General features: G+C 34.8%; 1 protein-coding gene across 14 annotated transcripts in view; it reads left to right on the top strand.

Annotated features, from left to right (window-relative positions):
- VPS13B (vacuolar protein sorting 13 homolog B) overlaps window positions 1–22,302 on the top strand; it is a 768,204-nt gene that overhangs the window by 227,379 nt on the left and 518,523 nt on the right. For all 14 annotated transcript variants that reach the window (XM_034668364.1, XM_019810220.2, XM_034668365.1 and 11 more), the window contains 2 exons: window positions 17,611–17,745; window positions 18,503–18,676. In XM_034668364.1, coding sequence (XP_034524255.1) covers window positions 17,611–17,745; window positions 18,503–18,676 — 309 coding nt within the window. The remainder of the gene's footprint in view (window positions 1–17,610; window positions 17,746–18,502; window positions 18,677–22,302) is intronic.

A 22,302-nucleotide genomic window follows, 5' to 3' on the forward strand; every position in this document is an offset into this window, starting at 1 on the left:
GCATTTATTTTTTCTATTTTCTCTTTAGTTCAGATGAGGTGATTTCTGTTGTTTTGTCTTCCAGTTTAGTGATTCTTTCCTTTGTCTTCTCCATTCTGGTATTGAACCCATCCACTGAGTTTCTTATTTCTGTTACTGAATTTTCCAATTCTAAAATTTCCAATTCTAAAATGTCTATTTTGTTCCTTTTTTATGTCATTAGCTTCTCCTCTCACTGTAACTTTCTGTTTCTTTGTTAGATATTTCTAACTTTTCTTTTAAAAAGTTTATTTATTTTGAGAGAGAGTGAACGTGAGTGGGGGGAGGGGCAAAAGAAGGGGGAGAGTCGTAAGCAGACTCCTCACTGAGCATGAGGCCTGATGTGGGGCTTGATTTCATGACCCTGAGATCATCACCTGAGCTGAAACCAAGAGCTGGATGCTCCACCAGCTGAGTCACCCAGGTGCCCCTAGATCTTTCTATTTTCATTTGTTTCAAGTATACTTACCAGGTTACCTATTAAGTTTTCTTATATGCTACCTCAGTGAGAGGTATTGGAGGTTCCTTGTTTTACAGCATGTTGAAGGTGGAAGTCTCGACTTCCCATTGACCTTTCCTTGTGCTGGTGTGGGTGGGTGTAGGATTATAGTTTTTTCTGTGGTGTTTGGCTAGAGTAGAACAGTTGTTGCCTAAAAATTTTCTGTCTTGCTGGGATCTCCCTTTCAGGTCCTTTAGCTAGGGAAAAGTGGCTTTTTGGGGGAGGTTTTATGTCTCTACCTGTTGGCATTTCTGGGTTGCTGTGTTCTTCATCTTCAAGTTTGGATTGTTTATTTACTTATGAGAGGACATAAGTGGCCAGGGGGTGGGGGTGGAGAGGGAGAAGAAGACTCCCCGTTGAGCAGGGAGCCTAATGCGGGGCTCCATCCCAGGACCCTGAGATCATGAGCTGAAGGCAGACACTTAACCGAGTGAGGCACCCAGGCACCCCTAGTCTGAGATGTATTAGGCAAAAACGTAACCTGTGCACTTCCCCACTGTTTCTTTCTTTGGGTCCTGAGGTGTCCCTAACTGGTCTGTCATTTTCTTTCTGCCTTTCAGAGTTGTTGTCATCTATTATTATTATTATTTTTTTTCTTCTTCTTCTTCTCCCCCTCTCCCCCTCCCCCTCCTCCTCTTTTTCTTTTTCTTTTTCTTTTTCTTTTTCTTTTTCTTTTTCTTTTTCTTTTTCTTTTTCTTTTTCTTTTTCTTTTTCTTTTTTTTTAGCTTAACCATACCCAAGCTGTAAAACATGATATTTTACTCTGAATTTGGCTCTAGTAAAAACATTTGTTCTTTAGGGATGTGACTGGTGCTGATTTATGAATAATTTCGAACTCAGTTCATTTGTAGATTGCATTACTTCTTTTTTTCCTCCCACATATCTTTTAAATACATATTTTTTTAGAGTCCTGACATCTTCCACTATTTTATTTGTATATTTGGGTTATTTATTGGAAAATCTCAGTGAGCTATGTAAGCTTATACGTTGTATTCTGTTCTCTTGGATATCATTTATAAGTTTGAATATCTATACCACATTAGTAGGATGTTTCTGTTGTTGCCTCCTGATTTTACCTGCAGTGATTACAGAGCATTATTTGTCTTTAATATTTAAGTGTAAAACCTTATTTAAGTTTCTAAACTTAGTCAATTTTTATATTATATATGAAGTTTTACAAAATTTGATTTTTCTACATTAATGATAATTTTTGTGTAATTTCTAATATTTTTTCTAGTATGGTTTTCACTTAGTTGTAACCATACTGCATATATCATTTTATGTTCTAATGTTTGATTTAACAGTTCTTAATAAGTATATTTTATATACTTAAACATCAATAAACATAGGTTTTTAATAATAATGAGATGCTGACATTTCATAATGCATTTCTCTTGTTCCATTGCATCTAAGCGTTTTCTGGTTTTTGCTGATGGCAATTAATGTTGCTAAAAACATTTTTTCCCCTTTTTAGTTACTTTTTTTTGTGATGAACTCCAAGGATTGAGTACTTTGGTGGTGGATTATAAACTTAAAAAATAACATATAGTATGTATTGCTTTCCCAGGTAATTCCATGAATATATAATACAACTGTAATGAAGGGTAATAATTACCTTAATAAAGCCTTAACAGCATTAAATATTGTAGACTGCACATACAAATCATGCTTTACTTTTCCTTTAATTCACTTTAGTTACAGCCAAATTGATCTTTTGTCCTGTATCTTTCCATTATTTGTATTTCCTCTTAGAAGAATTTGCTTTTGTATTCTTTATCATTCACTGATTCATGGATTCATTTATTCAGTTATCTAAGTGCTTTTTTAAGTGATTCATTAAGCTTTTAGGGTATTTGTCAAAGAACTTTTGAAAGTTTGTGTAAACTCTTTGGCTTCTTCCTGTGAATATTTGTATAGTCAAAATAGAAACACGTTAAACTGTCAGGGCCATCTTGACATTCATTTATAACAGTAAATTTTCCCACAGATTTTGTGTGTAGACACACCTCAGAAAAATTGTGGATTTGGTCCAGACCCTGACAATAAAGCTAGTAAAATTTTTTGGTTTCCCAGTTCATGTAAAAGTTATGTTTACAATATATTGTAGTCTGTTAAGTGTGCCATAGCCTCATGTCTAAAAATATATACACACACACACACACACACACACACACCTTAATTAAAAAATACTTTATTGCTTAAAAACAAAACAACAAAAAAAAAGGTGCACATCATCTGAGCTTTCAGTGAGTTTGTAATCTCTTTGCTGGTGGAGGGTCTTGCCTTGATGTTGATGGCTGCTAACTGATCCGGGTGATGGTTGTGAAGGTTGAAGTGACTGTGGCAATTTCTTAAAATAAGACAACAATGAAGTTTGCCACATCGATTGACTCTTCCTTTCATGAATGATTTCTCTGTAGCATGCAATGCTGTCTGATAGCATTTTACCCACAGTAGAATTTTCAAAAGTGGAGTCAGTCTTTTCAGGTGGCGCTGCTGCTTTATCAACAAAGTTCATGTAGTATTCTAAATCCTTTGTTGTCATTTCAGTAATCTTTACAACATTTCACTGGGACTAAATTCCAGGAAACCACTTTTTTGGCTCATCCATAAGAAGCAACTCCTCATACATTAGTTGTATAGTGAGATTGCAGCAATTCAGTCACATCTTTGAGCTCCGTTTCTAATTCTAGTTCTTCTTCTTATTTCAACCATATCTGCTGTTATTTCCTGCATTGAAGTCTTGAACCCCTTAAAGTTATCCATGAGGGCTGCAGTCAACTTCTTCAAACTCATGTTCAAGTTGGTATTTTGACCCCTCCCATGAATCATGATGGGATTCTTAATGGCATCTAGAATGGTCATTCTGTCCAGAAAGTTTTCTTTTTGTCCATATCCATCAGATGAATCACTGTCTATGGCAGCTGTAGCCTTCTGAAATGTATTTCTTAAATAATAAGACTTGAAAAGGCAAAATTATTCATTGATTTGTGGGGTGCAGAATTGGTGTTATGTTCGTTGGCTTGAAAATAACAGTCTTGTACATCTCCAACAAAACTCTTGCGTGACTAAGTACATTGTCAATGAGCAATAATATTTAGAAAGGCATTTTTTTTCCTGAGCAGTAGGCTCAATGGTGGGCTTAAAATATTCAGTAAACCATGTTATAAACAGATACATTGTCATCTAGGTTTTGTTGCCTTAGGATTTTTAGAATGGTAAATGAACATTGGCTTCAACTTTAAGTCTCCAGCTGTATTAGGCCCTAAAAAAAGAGTCAGCCTGTCCTTTGAAGCTTTAAAGCCAGGCATTCACTTCTGCTTTATAGCTGTGAAATCCTTACATGGCATCTTCTTTCAATAAAGACTGTTTTGTTTACATTGAAAATCTGTTGTTTAGTGTAGTCACCTTTGTTAATTACTTAGCTGGATCTTCTGGATAATTTGATGCACCTTCTACATCTGCACTTCTTTATGGAGATAGCTTCTTTCCTTAAATGTCATGAACAACCTTCTGCAGTTTCCTCACCTCTCTTGCCTTCAAAAAATTGAAGAGAGTTAGGGCCTTGCCCTGGATTAGGCTTTGGCTTAGGGAATGCTGTGGCTGGCTTGGTCTTCTGTTAGAACATTAAAAATCTTTATCGATATCAGCAATGTGCTGTATCATTTCTGTGTTCAGTGGGGTAGCACTTTTAATTTCCGTCAAGAACTTTTCTTCGCATTCACAGCTTGGCTAACTTTGGCACAAAAGGCCTAACTTTTGGCCTATGTTGGCTTTTGACGTGCCTTCCTTGCTAAGCTTAATCATTTCTAGTTTTTGATTTGAAGTAACTCTTTCTTTCACTTGAACGCCTAGAGGCTGTTGTAGGTTATTAGGTTATTAGTTGGCCTAATTTCAATATTGTTGTGTCTCAGGGAATAGGGAGGCCCAAGCAGAAGGGGAGAGATGGAGAATGGGTGGTCAGTGGAACAGTTGGAACGCATACAACATATATTAAGTTGATGGTCTTATATGGGTATGGTTCTTCGTGCCCCACAACAATTACAATGGTAACATCAAAGATCACTGATCACAGATCATCATGACAAAATATAATAATAATGAAAAAGTTTTAAAATATTTTGAGACTTAACCAAAGTGTTACACAGAGACACGAAGTGAGCAAATGCTGTTGGGAAAATGGCACCGATAGACTTGCTTGAAGCAGGGTTGCCACAGACCTTCAATTTGTAAAAAACACATAATCTGTGAAGCACATAGTGGAATAAAACAAGGTACACCTGTAGTTACATAGTCAGTGATCTTACCTACTATTATTGTTATTACCTTTATGGAAATGGTACTTGGTGCTATATGGCCCTTTGAATGAGTGGTGTCCATACTAACCATCTGTTTGCTATCCTCGTTGTGATGTTGTAACCTGGCAGAGACAGTATTCCAGAAGTGTGAAACATTATTCCCAGTTTCTTCTTTTGGGTGGCTCCTTTGTCATAGCTTAGATGGTATTTTCTTAAGACTCCCCAGAGTGGGTCAGTTCTTTCTCTTCTTATGTTTTCATAGCACTCTGTACTTCCCATTTTTGGCATTTTGCACAGTATTAAGTAGGTACATATTTGTGTAGTTATTGGTTTAATGACCAATAGTACTTTTTTCACTAGATTTTGGATTTCAATGGAGAAGATTCTAAAATGGTCTTGTCTACCCCTGTAACTCCAGACTGTGCTTGCTATACAGTAGTATATAGTAAGAACTTAATTAAGTGAATGAATGAATGAATGAATGAGACACATGAGTCAAAATTAGTGGGGGCATGAGGGACTGTAAGTAGATGGTCATGCTTAGGTGCAGATAAAACTTGCATCTTAAGCTAGGGTGATCGTCTTCCACAGTGAGACAGTCCGGAGTTATGTGCAGTAGATCTTTGATTTTATCACAGATTGGAGGTCAGTGATTGAAGTGGCAAGACTGAATGTTGGCTGCATGCACTCAGAGTTCTCACAGTAAAGGAATAGCTTGTCAGGATCAAAATTTCACAGTGGTGAGGTAATTAGCTTGGCAATTTTACCTTGTCGTATAATTGAGAGTGCCTTATGTCAGAATATGAATTAACTAAGGAAAGAAGAATGACCTTGTCCTTCATAGAGTGAGTGAATGTTGTATTTAATTTTGTTCTGGTGTGCCCTTTACTAATGCCCTTTAAACACATACACACCCGTGCGCACATGTGCACACTCACACATGATATTTCCTTAATTTAAAAGATAGTTTTGCTCTTTACTATCACCTCTTTTACTTTGCCAGCTAGTCATTTAGCATCCTTATGCATGTTTAAAAAGTTGTTTTAAATGCTTGCCACAATTTCCCTCTTGTGTTTATAATAAATTCTTTAAAAATAGACCCTGAGCTTCCTGTGTGGTATTTTTAAATGATCTCATGTCATATTTGTTTAATGCCTGCCTAGTTGCTTTGTTTTTTTCTTAATTTAGTGACTAAGAGTGATGGCTTCTCCCGCATCCCACTTTGACTGTCAGAATATGGAGTTTAATATAATATGGCTTTTGCATAGTAGTCTTGCTTTGGATATTTCCACCAGTGGCTATTACTGAGAATTTAATTTCTTACAGTTCCTTCCCGTATGTCATAAAATTACCTAATCTTGGAAGCAGGCACTTTATGTTTTCTAAGCACTTTATTTTCGTATCTTATTCTAAGTGTTATTTTTTAAAGTTCTTGTATATGGATAATACTAAATGATCATAACTAGTAATTGGGCATTATTTATTATTTTAGTCAAGAACTTTTATATATAGCAAAACCACTCTAAAATTGCATCCCTTTGTTATTTGTATCACAAAGAAATATATAGCCAGGTTAAGTTCTAATGCTAGAATAAAGCCTAGGATTGTTACTGTAAGAGCCATTATTTATCATTGTTCACCGGGTATTTTAGCTCTGGAGGCCGGGGGAGATGTAAAAGATTGCAAAAGTTATCCTTGCAGTATCAGTTTGTAAATAAATCTGTAGTTATTCCTTTACATTTTTTTTTCATCTTTCCCTGATGTCACTGACTTTACCTAGTCCATACTTTTTCTGTTATATGTACAAAAACATGATAACTGCTTCAATTAATAAAAGTTTTCTTTACCTTTTTAAAGAACACATAGTATATGAGAATCCTGCCTTCTTCAAAGGCCACTTTTCTATATCTCATCACGTAGTAATCTTCTTCTATAGCTAATTGTTGACTTTTAGAGCTTAAAAAAAAAAAAGGAAAAGAAATCTTAGAATCAGGTCTAACCACTCACTTTTTTCCTGTGAAGAAACTGAGTCACAGAGGTTTTAAATTCAGTTACACAGCTGTTTGATGGCAGAATTTGTGCTAGAATAAAGATCTGGTGATTAGTATATCTTTCAGTGAACTCCCTCATTATTCCCTAATATATGTAAACTTAACTTCCCCAGTCCAAGCTTGGATTGTTTGTAACAATTTTGAAAATATGCTAGCTAACATTTATTGAATGCTTATATGCCAAATACTCTGTTGACCACTGTCCATTTATCATTTTGGTGCTCATGATTGTCCTGTGAGGTAGCTTTGTACCTCTATTATAGATTTATACCCACTTTATAGATAAGGAGACTGAAACAATATGGTTCAGTTCATTTTAGGATTCATAATGTGTTTAATATTTCTGCATACCCTCTATTGTCTAACCTAAAAAATATTTGTTGCTTCCTCGTCTATCATGGATGAAATCTTGTGGAGAAAATTCATTTATAAGCTACATTTTACTTCAGAAACATGTAGTATATCATTTTACTTCAGAAACATGACTTCTCTGCTTGGCAGCATGGCATACTAGTTAACCTGAAAACCTTTCCTCAGCAAAGGTGGATTAATATATAATATGCTGGATAATATATAACACTTTAAATTCTAAGTGAATTGCTGACCCTGCCCAAAAAAAAAAAAAAAAAAAAAAAAAAAAGGAAAGGAGGAAACTGAAAACCAGAGTTGGAAGTAGGCACGCTTTGTCCAAACAGGCTGTGGCAAACTCCGTTATCAGTGGGCTTGGTTTTTAATACCAAAAGGGGGTGAGACAAGAAGGGAGGAATTGGGAAGTGATGTCCATTTCCATAAGCTTATAACTTCTGAGTAGAAAGGTGTACTGTTTCAAAAATATGCTCCACTCTTGATTTAACAAAGAAACTTCTTAATTTTGGCCTTGATGGGGAAGAGAGGAGGGTGTTTTCCCTGAGATTTTGTAAGCTCAGTCCTGTCATCACTCAGATTTTAGTTTCTTGTGTGGTCTAGGAACCATCAAGACAACAAGTTAACTTAAAATATGATCCTGGTTGGACTGTTTACATCTCTGGGTATCTAGTAGTAAACACAGATATTTGCTGTGGCATATACCTTCAACTATGGTAATGTATGTGAAGAAGAAAGCTTTGTGAAATGTAAACTCAGAATCCAGAGTTACCAAGAACTTGAAAATAATCCACTAAGAGCAAGAGTTAGCAGAGACCTCCAATGACCAATTTAGATTCCCAGAATTTCAGGTAATGTAATTATTGGAAATAGTATAAAATGGTTATGTTTAAAAGTATCAAAGAAGCAAAAGATGGCATTGAAAATATGAAAGAGGCACAGATATACTCAATAAAAGCTAGAGAATTTCAAAAAAGAAAAATATAGTCTTTGGAGTTCAGAAGACACTGAATGGATTAAAATGTAGATTAGACACAGCCAAAGACACTATTAGTGAACTTGAAGGTGGATATAAAGAAATTATTCAGAATGCAGCACTGAAAATAGAGCTGACAATGGGAGATACAGTTAAATACATCTGGACAGTCAGGACATATGTCTAATAAGATTCTTGGGAGGAGAAACTTGGGAGAGAGGCAATATTTAGAGACTTTTTTTTTTTTTTACTCCACAAAATTAGTGAAAGATGTGAATCTTCAGATTTAAGAATCATAAATTCCAAACAAGAAAAATAGATCAATGCATGGATACATTGTTGTGAAACCCTGCCGTGTTAACAACAATCATAAATATTTAAAAGCAACGCAAAGGAGAAGAAATTAATGACATGATCTGCTAACATTAATGTTAATATTTTAGTTTCCCATCCTTGGTAATGAATTTGTCAAAGATAAAGCAAATTACTTGTTTTTGAACACTATTGTACTTGAGGCACTGTGCTGAGCTATTTGAAGTTCTCTTCAGTTAGGCCCATACAGTCCAGTGAGCCTCCCTTTTCCAACCAAACTGAGTTACTAAATCTTCTTGTCAGACTATCTGCAGAATTTCTAAGTTTCTCACTACTTAAACCAGGCTCTGCCCCCTTGCAAATGAGAAGATTTCTTTTTCTAGTTCCTTCTTCCCAGAAATGTCCAAATTCCCATACCTGTAATCATAACACAGAGCAATCAGCATTAAGTACGTAAACTTCAAGAAGAACAGGTTAATTCTAAATAATTCAAATTAGTTTTCCAAGAAGGTATGCATCTAAGTAGTATGACGAAGGTATGTAGGAGGGAGACTCTGATTCATAGTTTTAGAGTTAGAAGCAGATTTTATTTAGTTAATCTTTATATTAAGTATTATGTCATAAACTTGGTGGCAGAAGTGTATAGTTTTAAATTAAGGCATTTCTTTTCATCATTCTTTCAATGTAAAGCTAAGTCTTGTCAAATGTTTATTTGCCACTGTTGATGTTAAAATAAGGTTAATTAGAGAAGCAGATCTGTAGACACATGTTGGTCAGTAAATTCTTTTTGCTGGTAATTCTAGCAATATGGACAGGGAGGGATTCCTGAGATGCAAGTGAGGAGGGAACAATGAAAAGTAAGCTTTTGCTGTAGAGGGCTTTGTGTTTTGTTCCTTGTGAATATTTAAAATTCAGCTCTGTCACCTAAGTATCACTGGGCACTACACTTTTGAGATTGCTTTTTTCCCCCCATGCTATCTAATTGGGTATGGTTCAACGGTTTTATTTTATATTCTGTTGAAAATATCAAATGATTTTTAGCCAGACATTTTGGCTTAACTCAACCCTGGAATGTCACGCACTTCCTTTGCTTTCCCATGTTAAAAACAACAAAATCATTATCAATAACCAGAAAAAAAAAATGACCACTATCTTTTAAAGGTCGCTATCTCCTGTTGGCTTATCTTATCAGAGGGAGCCATTTGCGTGCAGTGTTTGTCACCTATTGATTCTTAGGTGTACCCAGAAAGCTGGTTGGTTCTGTCCTGTTCTTGTCTCCCCAGCCACTGCTGTTCAGACTTCTACTTTCTTCTCAGGTGATCAGTCTTTCTCTAATTTCCTTTTCCCCCTTTATTCTTCCCCTGAAAGGATAAGTGCTTACCTTTTACTATAATATCAATTATTTGAAAGCTCTTTCCCACTTTATTTTGTGTAATGTTTTTTAGTAGTTCTGCTAAAATGGCTATTGTAAAGGAATAAAAATAGAATAAGAATAAAAGTGCATATTGTGAAAGAATTTTCCTCTTCCCTCTTTTAGATACCTTTATTATTGGTTTACTATACTGTTATTTTATTATTTTTGTGTATCCAGCATGAGTCCTGGCTGCTTGAGTGTCCTGAATGACATTTCATTTTATTTTATTTAAATTAGAGTTTTACAAGGCTGGTAACAAAAAGCACAGTCCTCTGGGCCCCTTTCATCTTCAGTGCGTTTTTAGGGGCAGTCATTTTCAGCTCATTCTTAGGTGTTTACCTCTAAATTTCTAAATAAAATGCTTTTATCTACATATATTCTACTACCACAAACTTAGTGCCTTAAAATAACATAAATTTATCTTCTTACAGTTCTGTAGTTTAGATGTCTGAAATGAGACTCATACTAAAATCAAGGTGTCAGCATAGCTATATTCCTTTTGGAAGCTTCCCAGAATCTGTTTCCTTGCTTTTTCCACCTTCTAAAGGCCACATGCATTCATTGGCCAGTGACCTTCATCCCCCATCTTCAAAGCCAGCAACATCACTGTGACAGTGTTTCTGTCATCATGTGTCTCTCTCTGACTCTCCTTTTTTGCCCCTTCCTTTCATTTTTAAGGACTGTGGTGATTATATTGGGCCTACCAGGATAATGCAGATAATCTTCCTATTTCAAATCAGCTGATTAGCAAGCTTAATTCCACCTGCAACCTTAATTCTCATTTTTCATGTGAGATAACATACAGTATTCACAAGTCTTGGGATTAGGATGTGGACATCTTTGGTGGGGGAAGGCAGGTAGCCTTATTGTGCCTACCAAAGAGGTTTTAGCTTTTAGGGCTGACACTCACCAACTGTGTCCATCTTTAGTACTTTTTTCTCCTAAATTATCTAGGTATATTACAAGTTTTGCTTAAATTTATATTCAGTATTAATATATTATGACCATATATGGATGAATTATAATATACTACCATTAAATAATTTTTTCTTGTGCAACTTTTATTCTGGGAGTTAATAACTGCCCTATTAAAATTTGAGTAGCATTCTATGTACTTATTATTCATTCCCCAAAACTCTTATAGAAACATGTCTTCTCTCAATGGTTCTAATACATGAGATAGTTTTAATTTTTGTAGTTATTATTCTTTTAATGCACTTTTTTCCTGTTTCAGTTTCTATTTGTTTCTAATCCTACCATAGAGCTATCTTAGAGTTTTCTTTTACCAAATTGTCCTGGGAATTCTCTGTTCCCTTATGTTAGATCCCCTGTTTCTTGGATCACATATGTGTTTCTTTCCTGATTTACTCCCTTTCCTGATTTTGGTGGAGCACGATTTTGTAGTTATCTTTCCAGGAAGGAAGTAAATTTTTTTTCATATCTGGCATGTCTGATGAGTCTTTCTTTTACCTTCATACATGATTGTTAGTATGGCTGTCTATATAGATTAGTAGGTTGGAAATAAGTTTTCTACATAATTTTAAAAGCATTGCTTTATTGTCTCCTTGTTTTCCAGTGTTGCTGTTGAGAAGTTTGACGCCATTCTAAATGTATGTTGTATATTTGTATGTCATCTGTTTCTGTTTTTATGCATGTTTGTTTGTTTGTTTATTTATATCTCAGAAGCTCTTAGGAGCTTCTCTTTCAGGTGTTGGATTTCTATGTATATGCTTTTTCATTTGTTGTGCTGGATTTATGGTACGTTGTTTTAATTTGAAACTCTTGTTCTACAGTTTGGGGAAATCTTGAATTATTTCTTTGATTATTTTTTCCATTTTATTTAATAGTCTTTTTGGAATTTTTGGTTTTTAGATATTTGATTGTTTATGCTGATTCTTTGATTTTATTGTCAGACCTCTCCCATTTTCAATCTTTTGGGATTTTATGTTTTAATATATGGTAAAGTTCCTTAACTCTGTTTTCCAATTTTTCTATTTAAGGAGAATTAACATCATATTTTTAATTTCTAAGGGGTATTTTCTCTTTGAAAAAAAATTTTTTTAAAGATTTTATTTGAGAGAGAGCGTGAGAGGGAACATGATCGGGGGTGGGGAGGCGGTGATGGGCAGAGGGAGAGGAAGAAGCAAACTCCCCTGCTTAGAAGGGAGCCGACTCAGGGCTCCATACCAGGACCCATGAGATCATAACCTGAGCTGAAGGCAGTTGCTTAACTGACTGAGCCACCTAGGCACCCCTCTTTGGATATTTTAACTGAATATCTTGTTTTTGTTATAGTGTCTTCTATACTTGGAGGATAGCAATTATTATTATTATTACTAAGATTTTTGTTTTTGGCATTATTTGGTTACCCTGTTTCTTTTCTGTGTTTTTTAATCTCTACATCTTACAGTGATTGCCACATGGTACCTGGTGGACCTTCATATTTAGAATAAAATACTAAAATACCCTGTTTCTTTTCTGTGTTTTTTAATCTCTACATCTTACAGTGATTGCCACATGATACCTGGTGGACCTTCATATTTAGAATAAAATACTAAATCTGTGTGTAAGATTGGAGATTACTGAATTGCTGGTGGCGTTGTAGGGGAATTGGACACTACTTATTTTTTGTTGGGGGATAGTCAGTTATCAGTAACTCTGGTTCCTTTTTCTTGGACTGGCCAGTTTCCACTGAGAGAAATCCTTCCATTTCCTTCCTGAAGGTTATAAGCCTGTCACTCAAGAGTTCTTAGAGAGTAAGGAAAAGAAGATTTCATCATCTAGTACATAAATTCCATATAGATTTTTAGACAATCTCCTGTTTTTAACATGCACCCTTTTCTTTGGTTGTATCCCATAGTCCAAAATCCTTTTAACCTCTCTATAGTGAACACTTAGTCTTTTGCCAGGATGAGTGTGGGGAAGTTGCATGGCTCTCTGGATAGAGGGAAGGGATCTGTGGCCATTCGATAGACTTTCAGTCTCTCATCTTTTCAGCTTCATCTGCGTTCCTGCCCTCTGAACTGCCTGGCTTCTGTAATTTTTAATTTTTCAAGGCTTACTACAGATCAACTTGTTTCTTAATAGAATAGAGAAATGTACCTGTGGGAAATTTAACAAAGTTATCTCATTTCTACTTGTTCATCAAATATTCCTCTTTCAAAATTTTCATGATAGCTCTTGCCTCCTTGAGAGTTGCTTATTCAGCTATTATCTTTTCATTTTCATTTCTCTATGGGATTAAGGCCCTAAAAAATTTTAACAGTCTTTTAGTGGTGGTAAATAGAACACAGGTAAAACCTACATGGAGTTTGACTCCTTAATCTTTTACTTTTACACATGCAGATATGCAGGTCATTCTCATTAGTATATCTTTTAATAATTACAAGAGTGATCATAAGCTGATTATTGAACACTGGAGAGTTGACACTGAGGGTTAAGGTCTCAGGGAGGATGGAAGAATTATGACAGGCAAGAAAGTTGGTGGAAAAAGAATCAGAGTTAATGGTGTATCACAGGACTAAGAATATGTGTTAGGAGTTGATATTTTCCAGAAAAGTACTACAAGGAGAAGAAATAACTGCATTATTTTATATTAAATTCCATTATAAAAATTCAGTGTTTTTAGATTATTTCATTGATAGTGTGTACAATGTAAAATTATAATTCAGTTGCAGTGTCTTAGAAGTTCCTTCTTCTAGTGGAGTATGACTGCAGCATCTGAGTAAATGCATGTGAGTGCTCTGTAAAGGGAGTACTTCAAATACTGTCATTATCTTTGTGATTGTCCTTTTGACTTATGTCAGCTGACTGTACATCTTACCAAAATATTGCACCTCTTCTCTAAATTAGTTCTGTGTAAAGTTGAGCTGTTTTCTCATTTAAGTACCTTGAACAATAACTACAATATTTTGGCCTCTTCCTGTAACAATAATAAATAGTGGCATACCTTAAGCTACCTAATTACTCAGCTGTGTAATTAATGCTGCCTCTATCCAAAGCCATGCTTTTTTGTTTGAGAGCTTTTGCTCTTTTAGTTTCACCATGTGGCAGGAGATTTCCTTTCACACTTTCAGGAAGCAGCATTCATGTAGGACACAATACGGATGGTGTTCTAAATTATGTAATGCCAAGACTGTACTGCTTTCTGCTTTCCTAGTGCTTACGTTTGGGCATTTTACAAATTTTGGTTTGAAGGTGGAGTGGAAAGAAACTAAGATTATTTTTCGTTAAGGCTTTTTTTTTTTTTTTAAAGATTTTATTTATTTATTCGACAGAGACAGAGACAGCCAGCGAGAGAGGGAACACAAGCAGGGGGAATGGGAGAGGAAGAAGCAGGCTCATAGCAGAAGAGCCTGATGTGGGGCTCGATCCCATAACGCCGGGATCACATCCTGAGCTGAAGGCAGACGCTGTGCCACCCAGCGCCCCTCGTTAAGGCTTTTTTTTTTAAAAAGGGGGGGGCGTGGCTGGCTCAGTCTGTAGAGCCTGTGACTGTTGATCTTAGGGTCTTGAGTTCGTGCCCCACATTGCGTGTAGAGATTACTTAAATAAATAAATAAACTTAAAAAAATTTTTAGAACACTTTTTTTTCTTTTTTTTTAAAGAACACATTCAGGTTCACAGTAAAATTGAGGGGAAGTTAGTTCCCATATATGCCCTACCCACACATGCACAGCCTCCCCCAATATCAGCATCTCCCACCAGAGTGGTACTTTTGTTACAACGGATCAACATACATTCATATATCATAATCACCCCAAAGTCCATAGTTTAAATTAACAAGATTTTTTTTTACTAGCAACTTTTCTCCATTGTTGGAGTCCATCAAGAGATGTCTGTAATTGATTATTATTTTTTTTAAATCTCAGCTTATGGCACTTAAACAGTTTTCTTTCTAAAAAAGCCTTTATTGAGAAACTATGCATAATGATGTTTTAGTTATTTTTTTAAAAGATTTTATTTGAGCGAAAGGGATGCAAAGATAGTGACAGAGAGCACAAGCAGGGAGGAGAGGGAGAAGCAGGCTGCTCACTGAGCAGGCAGCCCGATGTGGGGCTGGATCCCAGGACCCTCGGATCATGACCTGAGCCAAAGGCAGATGCTTAACCGAATGAGCCACCCAGGCGCCCCGGTGTTTTAGTTATTAAAACAAGTTTTAAAATACTTGAGAAATGTAATCATAAAAATGTAAACTAAATTTGTGATAGGTAAAAACAAGATACTTTATATGTATATGAAATTCTTACCAGAAAAGGTTCCAGACAACTGTTTCTGATAAAAGTATTATGTACAACATGCATTAGATATTAACAAAGACCTATCATTTGTCAGGGCACTTGGCTCACTCAGCCAGACGAGCATGCCACTCTTGATCTAGGGTGGTGAGTTCGAGCCCCACGTAGGGTGTAGAGATTACTTACATAAATAAACATAAAAAAAAGACCTACCATTTGTGATTCAAGATAGAGTCTTAAATGTTGTAAACTGTACAAGAAGCAGTGTTATAAAATAATTTAAAAACAAAGCCATTTTGGGCTATTCATATTCTTTTGCATTTGTATCTGCCAGAAATGAATTCAGTTCTTGTCATTATGAACACCATCAGCAACCCATAAAAGAATCTTTCAGTAGCTCTTGTCTGCTTACCACTATCTAGTTTTTATTTATGTTTTGAAAAATTGGCAGAGAATGAAAGTCTAACTGGGGCTTGAGGGCTGGGGGGAAGGTATCATTTCATTTTGTATTCTTCTTATCATCTAACATAGTGATTAGAGCAAGGTAAATTAGTTACTGACTATAGCTTCCCACAACTGCAGTAGATGTTAAATATGTACGGTTGCTCAGCTTCTTTTCTTGTAAGGAGAAATGTGATCCGGTCTTGTCACTTTCTGACTTGAAACTTGGCAACACCCTACTTCTCTAAGTCTTGGTTTTCCCATATGTAAAATGGAATAGTAATGGTCACCTTGGGGTTTTGTTTTGTTTTAGAAATCAATAAATAAAATAACGAACTAGACCTAGGGATTGGCAGTAAGTGCTCACTGAATGTTAGGTGCTATGATAACTTGTATTACTGTTACAACTGTTACTACTATGACTATGTTTATATTAATATTGTTGTCATTTAATTTTCTGAGATACTGCTTTAGATTTTTGAGTCATGGATTTTGAGGATCTGAAAAAAATCCAATATCACCATAGAAAATTGTACAAATACACAACATTTTAGACTCTTGCTCTGGGCATGACAGGTTCCACTTCAAATGGAAACAACAGAAGTGGTGAATATTGGAAAATAGCAACTGATCGGTGCATGTTTATGTAATGACCACATAGAAATTAGTAAATTAATAGGCCCTTCTGAAGTGAGTGTTAGTATGTGAGTGGGTGTTTCTTAAAATGATGTTTTTTAATCATTTGCAAATCACATAGTCTGTTGGTTAAACTGCAGATTCCTGGGCCGCATCTCAGGAAGATTCTTGGAGGATTATGGGGCTTCTTGGGCATACTAAAATTGAGATGGAAGATTTCAGAGTAATGTTTAACATATCTGTCATAGAAAGTTTATGGTTTTCTTAATCATACATGTTCTTAGAGTTTCAGATATGAAGGATAGTATATATTTGATCAAAATGTGGAATGTGGAAAAAAGGGGAAATTATGTTGGTGGATGTTGGTGAATGTAAGCAAAATGAATGGTAAAGTCTTCTCTATCAAATTGTATTAAACACCCTAGTTCTTTTACTACTGTAAGACTTTGAACAAAATTTAACTAAATTCCTGCAATCCAATGTATTTTAATCTGAAAATGAGGGTAATAAACATTTTTATTACAGCCCTGTTGAGAGGATTGAATGAGATAACATGTGTAATGCAGAATAAGTCCTCAGTAAACATTAGTTGATAAGAGTTCTTCATCATTATCATTTTAGTGGTTTGCAGTATTGTCATTCTTAAGGTTCCCCTGCCTGTTTAATTCTCACCTGTTCAGGGCCAAAATGAGTTTCTCCATTCTGAATTAAGTTTTCCCTACCATTTATTTCATGGTAATTATTATAATAATAATTCTGTGCTTCAGTGTCCTTCAGCAAGTAGCATATAGTAGAGATGTTAGTATCTACTTTTTTGTTAATTGATATAGAATACCATTGATTTCTTTTATCTGCACATAGTATTTTAATTTTGCTTATAAGCTATTGTATTTTAACTTAGGAACTGTCTTACTTATCTATGCTTATTCTACCTGACAAAGGTATTTTGGGGAGTCTGTTTATTTAGAAAGTTTCCAGTTTAAATGTCTCTGTCTAAATGAAACTCAATTTATAAGTTAAATTTGTTTCATTCAAAAATAAATATCTTACTCTGTCTTTCAAAACTGATTTTTAAAGTTTTCCTGTTTTTTAAACAAATATTTGTTTTAAAATATTTACTTGTATTTCTTGAGCTTGACTAATCAAAAGCTGACTGCATAAGTGTAGTTATGAGAGTTCAGACTATTTATTTTAAAATTGCATCCTTTCACCTCCTAAATGCTAAACTATGAAACCTAACACAAATACTGTAAGAACATCTGAGGCAGATAATTAAAGTATAATTAAGTTTAAATGCCTTGGTGAAGGAGTATAAAAATTATTTAAATTCAATCGGCTAGTACATTTGCAGTTTTCTTTTATTAGGTGTGAAATCTAAGAATCCCCTGCCAACTCTTGAGGGCTCAATCCAGAATGTTGAATTGAAGTACTGCAGCACATCATTGGTCAAATGTGCCTCTGGGACCATGGGATCAATAAAAATTTGTGCCAAAGCCCCAGGTATGTGCAGCTGGACCGTGTAAAACTTTATTGCCTGTATAGGAGAATTGGCCTTGCATTTTACAAGGAGCATTACTGAAACAAGAATTTGCTCATTGTTCCTATGAATCAGAGGTTTTAAGTTTTTTTATTTTTACTTTAAAAATTTTTTAATTGTGCCAGGATGATACTTCTTTAATAAATTAATTTTTATTTAAGGAAAAAAACTGCATAGTTATAAGAATGGTTATGAGGGAGAACAATTAAAAGTTTACTCTTTTACTTTTGGGGGAAATAGGAAGTATAGATCTATGTATGACACTTAAAAATTAAATTAAAATGTTGTTAGTATAATAAACAGATAACTGTTTTTCAGTTTTTGTAATTGACTCCACTTTTCTGCCAATACTTTATTTCATACTATTTTCCATAAGCACTTGTAATTTAAGTTTTTTCAGTGCAACCTAAATTTCTAAGTAAGTTTAAAGAGGTACAAGATTTTGTTGAATATTTAGAATATAGTATGTTCAAGTTCTTTCCTTTTACAATCTCATCTGAACATGTTCTGCATTCATTAGCTAAATATTAAGACTTAATTTGTTAAGAGTTAAAAGTGCTTTTAACTTTATCAGTCATACTTTTTAAAATATAAATGTACAGCTAAAATGACCAAATATAACTGAAGTGTTATATTATGATAATATATTTTAAGATCAGGCATCCTCACGCTACTCCTATATTTTTTTATAAGAATTTTTTCATTAATGTTTCTCTTCAGGTGACAGTGGAAAAGAGAAGTTGATTCCATTGCTTCAGGGTCCTTCTGACACCAAAGACCTTCATAGCAGCAAGTGGCTCAATGAGAGTAGAAAGCCAGAATCTCTCTTAGCTCCAGATTTGATAGCCTTCACAGTCCAAGTTCCACAGTATATGGACTACTGCCATAATTCCGGTGAGTACAAATTTATCATTATTCACTTATTTTGCATTTTATTTTCCAGTAAGGCTTTTAAAAAGGACTATTTTTTTTAAACCAATTTGTGCACATTGGTATACTCTCTACACTTGTGCGCTTTGAAATTTCAAGTGAAATGTTTTTGTATCATTTTTTGATATCATTTTGTTTATAAACAAAAATGATTTTATTTTTTATGAGAGATAATTCAGTTGTCAGTATAACAATCTTAGATTCACATCTTCTAAATCCAACTGAGTTTTAAAACCTACCATATCATGTAATAGGTAGAAAGTAGCCAAAGAAATTTAAAACATTGGAAAGAGCAAATATTTTTCCTTGGGATAGTAGCACTTTGTGACCCATCATTTGCCATTTTAAAATTGAGTATTTGAGCCTTCTCTAGTTTTGCAGAAAGGAAGAAATGTTGATAGTGGAACCAAGAAAAAAAAAATCCTGTTTCTTAGAGTTATTTTCCTAGTAGCATTTTGCCTAGAATCTATTTCATTTTATTCAACACAATAATAGCAAAGCCACACCTCTTGTGTTGAGAGGAGATACCAGAAGGATCAATGAAGACTGGGATAAAAGAAGATATGGTTATATCAGCCATTAGTTCGATTAGTCACTATATGGTTAGTAAAGGCAAAGTGGTAAAAGAGTCTAGAAATAAGATTGCTATGTACAGATTTCTTAAAAGGGTGAGGGGTGCCATTTTTTTTAAAGAATTAAATGGCTAGTAAGAAAGTGCTTTCAAATAGCTACCTAAGAGTAGAGCTTTCTTAATATTTAACAGGTATTATAACTTACAGAAAATGTTAAGCATCACTGCACTAAGTTCAAAGGGGGAAACCATGAAAAGATTTATAATTAATGGACCAGACAGAGAGTACATGGAGGTGAATATTTGAAGCAGTGCACAAGGACATGAAGAATATTTGAAAGATGAATTTGGTACAGTAGCATTTGCAGCTGAATGGCATGCATGTCAGAAACTAGGAATTAGTATTTGAAACGTGAGCCTGAGGATCTTCTGTCAGCATGGTTCTAAAGACATTACTCCTCCAAAAAAAGTTTCAGTCTGGTGAGAATTGGTATGGAACCCAAAGGAAAAACATGAGGATGAGGCCAAACCCAAACTAAGACTGTGCATATGGATAAAAGATTTTATCTATCTTTTAAGTCAGGGACTGGTAAACATTTTAATAAAGAGCCAGATGACTAATATTTTAGGCTTTGTGGGCCATATTGTCTCACTGTTAGCTCTTGAGTTCTGCTATTATAGCACAAAAATAGCTGTAGGTAAAATGCAAGTGAATGGGGGCGCCTGGGTGGCACAGCGGTTAAGCGTCTGCCTTCGGCTCAGGGCGTGATCCCGGCGTTGTGGGATCGAGCCCCACATCAGGCTCTTCTGCTATGAGCCTGCTTCTTCCTCTCCCACTCCCCCTGCTTGTGTTCCCTCTCTCGCTGGCTATCTCTATCTCTGTCGAATAAATAAATAAAATCTTTAAAAAAAAAATGCAAGTGAATGGATAGGACTGTATATCAATAAAACCTTATTCACAAAAACAAGGGATGGGCCAGATTTAGTGTATGTCATTTACTTATGTTTTAGGGAGAAGATATTGGTGGTTAAATTACATCATGCTTTTTAAAATGCCTGTTTAATCATGTTCCTTGAATATGCTGTTTGGTAACCTTCTTTATATAATTTTCCATATAGTAGTTTGTTTTTTTTTAAAGATATTTATTCATTCATTCATTCATTCATTCGTTTGACAGGTTGGGGGGGTTGCGGGAGAAACAGAGGGAGAGGGAGAGGCAGAATCTCAAGTAGATGCCACACTGAGGGCGGAGCTCAGTGCACGGCTTGATCTCACAGCCCTGAGATCATGACCTGAGTTGAAATCAAGACTCGGGTGCTTAATGGACTGAGCCATTGAGGCACCCCTCCATTTGATAGTTTTTGATAGGTTTTGTTTTCAAATCATCACATCATCAAAATGATATTAAAATGATCAGACTATCCAGTTAGAATTTTGATACCTAAGAAGGGACTAAGCTTATTGGAATCTACCACATATTAAAGTTGGACAGGGTTTCTCCATTTTTTGTTTTGCCATATACACAGAATTAATCAGTCAAGTTTATAATCTGATCTTTCTCGTAACAATATTTTATATTATTTTTTGTGATTTAAATGCATTTCTAGGGTCACAAAAATGTATTTGCATTTCCAACCTTTTATATAGGCCTAAAAGTAAACTACTATTAAAAAATTAATGATATTTCTAGGGTAAAGTTTTACGTTTTTTCTTGCTGTGAGAGAATTTACCTAATTTCCAACATCACTGTCACGTTTAGTAGTATGTTTTTGGATTTGTGTGTAAAATTTTAATGTGATTATGTATTTGATACTTTGAAATTATTTCTTTGGGTATGTTTTAATCCTAAAGTGAAATATGTTTTTACTTAAACTACATTCACATACTTAATTTAGGACACTTTTAAATTTAAGTTTCGGTCCACCTTGGAACTGCCACCCACATTCACGGCTTAGGTATTTATGATACGGTTATGAGAAGGTTTTTAAGTATTATTTTTTAAAGCCAGTTTTAAAATAATATTGATTAATCTTATGTTCTTGTAACAAGATTTAAATTGAGGATGTATATGTGTATCTGTGTATGTATAATTCAGGAGTAGACAAATCATAAGTAAATAAATTTTAAATGAAGAAATAATTTATTAACAATCCTTTAAGACTTTATTGAAATATCACCTTTTCAGCAAGTACTTACATGGCCATTGCATACAAAATTTTTTTTCTCTTAAAAACAGGTGCATGCACACACATATTGACACATACTTATTTTTCTACTCTTTACTTTTTCTTAGTACTTACCACAGTTTTACTGTAGCATGTATATTGCTGATTTATCTTGTTGATTTTTTGGTCCTGCTCTTAGAATTTATGCTTCATTTGAGCAGGAATTTTTGTCTGTTTTGATTATGACTGTATTCCTAGTGTCTAGAACAATATTCTGTATACAGTTGGCAGTCAACAAATATTGAGTGAATGAATGAATGAATAAGTAAGTGATGATTTCATTTACTTTTTTTTTTTTTTTGGTTTTTGAGGTTGTAGCAACTAAGGGAAATGATACAGAGCCAGAAGTCATTCCTAATGTTTATTAAAAAAAGATTCTGGGTAGTTAAATCCTTCTAGTTGAACAGTTAAAGGGAAGCAGAAGTAATCCTTGCCATCTGTTTCACAAACAGATGTCCAGGTGAGGTTGTTAATGTACTTTTCCCATGGGTTTATAGAATTTGAATGAGAAGTATTTGCATATACAGTAATAAGTGATCAGCCAAGTGATGTGAGACCAGTTGTGTGTTTTAGTGGTGTCTGGTGATCATTCTAAGTGGCTTTTGACCATCAAGTGTGGAGGACACCTGCCTTCATGCATATGCTCCCAAATTGAAGGTGGGGGATTAAAACTAGGGGCCAGAAAATGTTTTGAACATATTGTAGAAGTCAGGAAGTAAGTTTTTTTTTTTTTTTTTTAAGATTTTATTTATTTGACAGAGATAGAGACAGCCAGCGAGAGAGGGACCACAAG

This window comes from Ailuropoda melanoleuca, chromosome 9 (genome assembly GCF_002007445.2).
Source record: "Ailuropoda melanoleuca isolate Jingjing chromosome 9, ASM200744v2, whole genome shotgun sequence".
NCBI lineage: Eukaryota > Metazoa > Chordata > Mammalia > Carnivora > Ursidae > Ailuropoda > Ailuropoda melanoleuca.